The sequence below is a fragment of the Papilio polytes genome, unplaced genomic scaffold, assembly GCF_000836215.1.
Source record: "Papilio polytes unplaced genomic scaffold, Ppol_1.0 DF822733.1, whole genome shotgun sequence".
Lineage (NCBI taxonomy): Eukaryota > Metazoa > Arthropoda > Insecta > Lepidoptera > Papilionidae > Papilio > Papilio polytes.
This window is the reverse complement of record NW_013526471.1, coordinates 1,465,017-1,469,364: the sequence shown is the minus strand read 5'-3', so window position 1 is coordinate 1,469,364 and position 4,348 is coordinate 1,465,017. Positions and strand designations below refer to the sequence as shown.

The 4,348-nt window shown below is 38.8% G+C and overlaps 2 protein-coding genes across 2 annotated transcripts in view; one reads left to right on the top strand and one right to left on the bottom strand.

Moving 5' to 3' along the window:
* The first annotated feature begins 561 nt into the window (after nucleotides 1–561).
* Nucleotides 562–1,657, top strand: LOC106105665 (TWiK family of potassium channels protein 7-like). The gene is made up of 4 exons (XM_013286089.1): nucleotides 562–633; nucleotides 1,104–1,232; nucleotides 1,327–1,446; nucleotides 1,520–1,657. The coding sequence occupies exons 1-4, from the start codon at nucleotides 562–564 to the stop codon at nucleotides 1,655–1,657; spliced, it is 459 nt and encodes a 152-aa protein (XP_013141543.1).
* Nucleotides 1,658–2,682: 1,025 nt separating this feature from the next.
* The window catches only part of LOC106105799 (collagen alpha-1(X) chain-like), a gene marked incomplete at its 5' end in the record, with an annotated part of 6,299 nt that continues 4,633 nt past the window's right edge, over nucleotides 2,683–4,348 (bottom strand). Inside the window, 3 exon segments of the mRNA XM_013286247.1 lie at nucleotides 2,683–3,790; nucleotides 3,879–3,933; nucleotides 4,066–4,156. Coding sequence (XP_013141701.1) covers nucleotides 2,976–3,790; nucleotides 3,879–3,933; nucleotides 4,066–4,156 — 961 coding nt within the window.

The following is a 4,348-nucleotide window of genomic DNA, read 5'->3' as shown; positions in this document are numbered from 1 at the left end:
TACCATGAGGTTTCTATATCCTCATAGTATGGTAACCCTGACCAATGGTCGTAAAATTCAAAACGCGTTCCCGCCTTAGCCAGATTTACGCCGCGCGGTCGCCGGGACAGCCGCCTTGCTTACTGAATATTGAATACAAACATATCAAAACAATTTTAATATAATCAACGTAAATTATTAAGAGTGAAATATTTTAGTAGAACATTGTGTGGACTAAAGAGCGTCAAACATAATTTGAACATTGACTAAAATACTATTTACAAATATTCCAGTGTGTTTGATTTTTTTTATGATAAAAATATTGAAATAATAAGTCTGTGTGTCAGTTTTATATGAAGATACCAATAGTTGAAAGTGATGGGTGTCCTAGGAATTTATTAATTTCTTACAATTCATAATTTAATTGCGAACACTTGTATTTGGATATTTTTTGTGTACGTTTTGGAGCCTTTATATGTCTTTTAATTGAATAAAATAAATGGAATAAACACAGTGTATTAATAAACTTATTTACTTATTGTTAATACGGTAAACAAATAGCTATTGTGCAGTGTGTGCAAAATGTCGCGTCGTGAAATGCGCGTGGAGCGCGTCATGGAGTATCCTCCGCCGCCACCCAGCAAGTGTGCTAAGGTAAACATACTATATACCCAGTAAGAATATAGAACTGTGAAATGGAAACTTAAAAAATAATCTCACAAAAAAAAAGTAAAAAAAAAAACTATTTTTAAGAAGCCCTTAGCCTCGTCAACGACAGAAAATAAATGAATCGCATATTTGAACGGCTACTGGTGTCAATTTAAAATGATAAATAGTTAACAAAAATTCTATTTTAGTAACAACTTTCTACCAAATTAAAACTTCAATACTTTCCATCCATGATTATAGTTTGTGTTAAACTTCAAACTGAATTTTATAAGCATTCCATCAAACAGATATGCAGATTCAAAATTAAAATTGAAATATTTCTTTAAAGTATTTCAAAAGACCTGATATGACAATAGTCGGATAATTAGGTAGCGGTCACATACCAATGGTGAACTGCTTACTTGTTACCCACCTTCTTGATTGAAAAGCTTAGTGATTAATGAGAAGTTGTATAGGTGCTGTACTACACGTGGAAGCTGTGCTCACTGGTCTTCTCCCACTTCGTGATGATCAGTCTGGTAGTGGCCTATTGCATCCTCGGCGCTGTCACCTTCGAGCGACTTGAAGCACAGCACGAGAGAGAGGTCATACTTTCATACTTACTCTTATACACTAGTAAAAAAATCAGCTGAGGTGAATGATAGTGTTCGTTATATTAAAGTTGGTGATGGTATCCAGGTGAAGATGAACATTTCCCAGATCCGCAGCAACACGACGCAGAGCATCTGGCACATGACGCGCACGGTGCCTCTCCTCAACCAGACTAACTGGACATCTGATGTTGTGGACATGCTTAAGGTATTGCTTACGACGATTACGATGGACTTTGGTATTATTGATGCCCTGCTGATATTATTTGCAATTTGATCAGGATTTCGAGAATGCAATTCTATTGGAAATGAAGGTGCGCGGCTGGGATGGCAATGAGAGCACAGATCATATCCAGTGGACCTTCACCGGTGCTTTATTTTACAGCATCATCGTCATCACTACCATCGGTAAGTACTAAAATATCCTTTTTAGAAATACAATTAATGATAACTCAAAAACTTTTCTTTACATTCTTAAGAGCATATTCATCTATACTCTATAATAAAGCGTAAAGACCCACTTCTTTATTGCCTAAGATCTCAGCAATTACAGCATATTTTTAAATCATCCTTTTTTTAATAAAAAGCCCTACACTTGCGCCACGCTTTAGGCTATACATTTTAACGCCATCAAACTTAGGGGATAAATATTTTAGATAAAAATCCTAATGTGTAAAAGGGACCATAAGCTACAAGCTGCCAACATCAAGTATTGTATTATATGTAACCCCTTATAGACTACCACTTCAGTTTGTATTCCTCGTTTTTTAAATCCAGAAACAAAGTCAATAATAGTTTTATGTGTGATCGTAAAGTACGGGAGAACTCTTGGATTGTTATTGGTACTTGTTGACATGACTCCAGTTTAAAACACGCGCTTGGGTAACCAATATTTTGGGAGATTTTATTGCTTTACTTTTAACATATTTTTTCAGTTACAATAAGGAACAAGCGTATGTTTTTAAACATTGAATTGGCATCGAGAAATGTGGTAAAAAGGAAGTTAAGAGGCTCTTTTGTTTTTTTTTAATTCTGTAAAATAGCAACTAAGAATCAAAATATATTTGTTTTATTTAGTTTAAGTGATTTTTTAGTTTTCTATAAATTCCTTCATTCAATTTATTAGAGGAGTCAAGGGCGAATTTGTATCGTAGACGTATGTAGTGAGCTAGTGGTTGGCAAGGCGCCAATTTCTGTCAACATACGTCAAAAATTTTATATCCACGCCAGCGATAATTTTTATTTTTTAAAATAATTGGACTCATTAAATAAACTATATGTCGTCTACAAAATGTTATGATATTTGATGTACAATATTTCATATCTTATATCTATCTACTGGACACAAATGCAATGAAAAATTAATTTTCGTGAGCAAAATTTACGTTTGAAAACGCAATTTTTGACCTTAATTTAGCTGGATATAATGTAGAGAAATAAAACATTAGGTAACTTAAGATTTTATTTAATTATGTATTAGTTTTTTTTACACTGGATGTTTTTTCGCTAGTTTGTGTTCATGGACTAGAGTCGGTTCGCATCTCTGTCCAGCTTTCAAAACAAAATACATAGTTTTTTTTAATATTATTAAACTTTTTACATTTTGGTATTAAAATATTTCTTTATCGAATTAAAGTTTTATTTGTTAAATTATTTACATTAAAACAATCCTATAGGACCGCGGTTGGCTTGCAGTCGTGTTAATAAAAGAAATTAACAATAACAGCTAACACTACGTTACTTAAAATATATCCTGTAGGGTCCTATGACCCCCGTCGGTCCGCCGGGGCCCACCAGCACAGGTCGTCGGACGCCTGGCTTCGCTGTCGGCATGTAGTTTGGTCCGATCATACCCGGTTGTCCCCCGAGACCAACCAAGATAGGCCTGCGCGGTCCGATCAAGCCCGTGGGTCCGCCTGGACCTACCAGAATCGGTCGCTGATTGTACTCCGGCCCAATAACGCCGGTTGGGCCTCCGGGGCCGACAAGGATCGGTCTCTGGGCGGACTGGCTCGGGTGCAAGTCCTGCTGCAAACTGTACGGAATGAGACTGCCTTCGTAATTCTGTCCATTGGGGTTCGCTAGTCCCGGTCTCTCGTCGTTGATAACCAAAGGCTTCGGGTGCTGACTTTGCGGGCCGATTCTGTAGGATCCTACAACTCCGGTAGGTCCTTCGGCACCGACGAGAATCGGTCTTTTGCTGTCAGGTGGTATGTAGTTAGTTTTGGGCACCATGTGCGTGCCGGCACGGTGCAGCGCGTTGGGGCCTCCGGTGCCGATAAGCACAGGCCGGTTGAGCTGCGGCGTGGGAACGTGTTTGCGAGCTGGTAGCAGAGCCCCTAGACGCGAGCGGGTAGGGGCGGGCTGGGCGCGGTACATGTCGAGCGCAGCGAGCAGCATGGCATCAGGGGCTCTGCCGGGCGCGAACTTGCCGGCACCGGTGAGCACGGAGTCGGGGGGAGGCGGGAAGGGCCCGCTGTTAAGCGCACGGCCCGGTAGCAGCATGGGGCGCTCGTCTACTAGCTCGTTGAAGTACTCTGCTCGGTTCACGGCTGTCAAATTTTTTCTTTTTAGTTTAGGATTCCAAAAAAAATACATAGCATAAATGAAGATGCACCGTCGTATGTGCTGTGGTTATACCTGAAGGATTGTGGTCAGTGAAGCAACACAATTTCATATTCGGACCGCACACGCGCTGAAAGTAAATATAAATAGATATCGTTTTTTATTAATGTATTTCAGAAAAACCGTACTTTTTCTAATGATACAAGAACTATAGTTACATGGCTTTTTGTTATGAATATATAGTTATTTCAAAGTAGCTCACCGCATTGGTCAGTCGCTGCATGCAGTCCCGTTTCTGCCTGCACATGCAGCGGTCCAGGGAGTCCAGGGTACCGTCGGATTCCGTTTCATGCCTGAGATATAAATAGATCAAACTAGAATGTTTTCTTGTCATAAATAACCTTATTATGTCTAGCTTTACTTGACAATTATCCTTTAAAACAATTTGAAAATGTGCTATTTTTGACCGACTTCCCAAAAGAAGGAGGTATTCAATTCGTCGGTATATTTATTTTTTTTTTTTTTTTTTTTTTTTTTTTTTTTTT

Bases quoted from the DNA above. Each gene is read 5' to 3' on its own strand.
- LOC106105665 (XM_013286089.1), top strand. From the start codon at position 562: ATGTCGCGTCGTGAAATGCGCGTGGAGCGCGTCATGGAGTATCCTCCG. The intron at 634-1,103 runs GTAAACATACTA...GAAGTTGTATAG, and splicing joins CACCCAGCAAGTGTGCTAAG to GTGCTGTACTACACGTGGAA. The intron at 1,447-1,519 runs GTATTGCTTACG...CAATTTGATCAG, and splicing joins ATGTTGTGGACATGCTTAAG to GATTTCGAGAATGCAATTCT.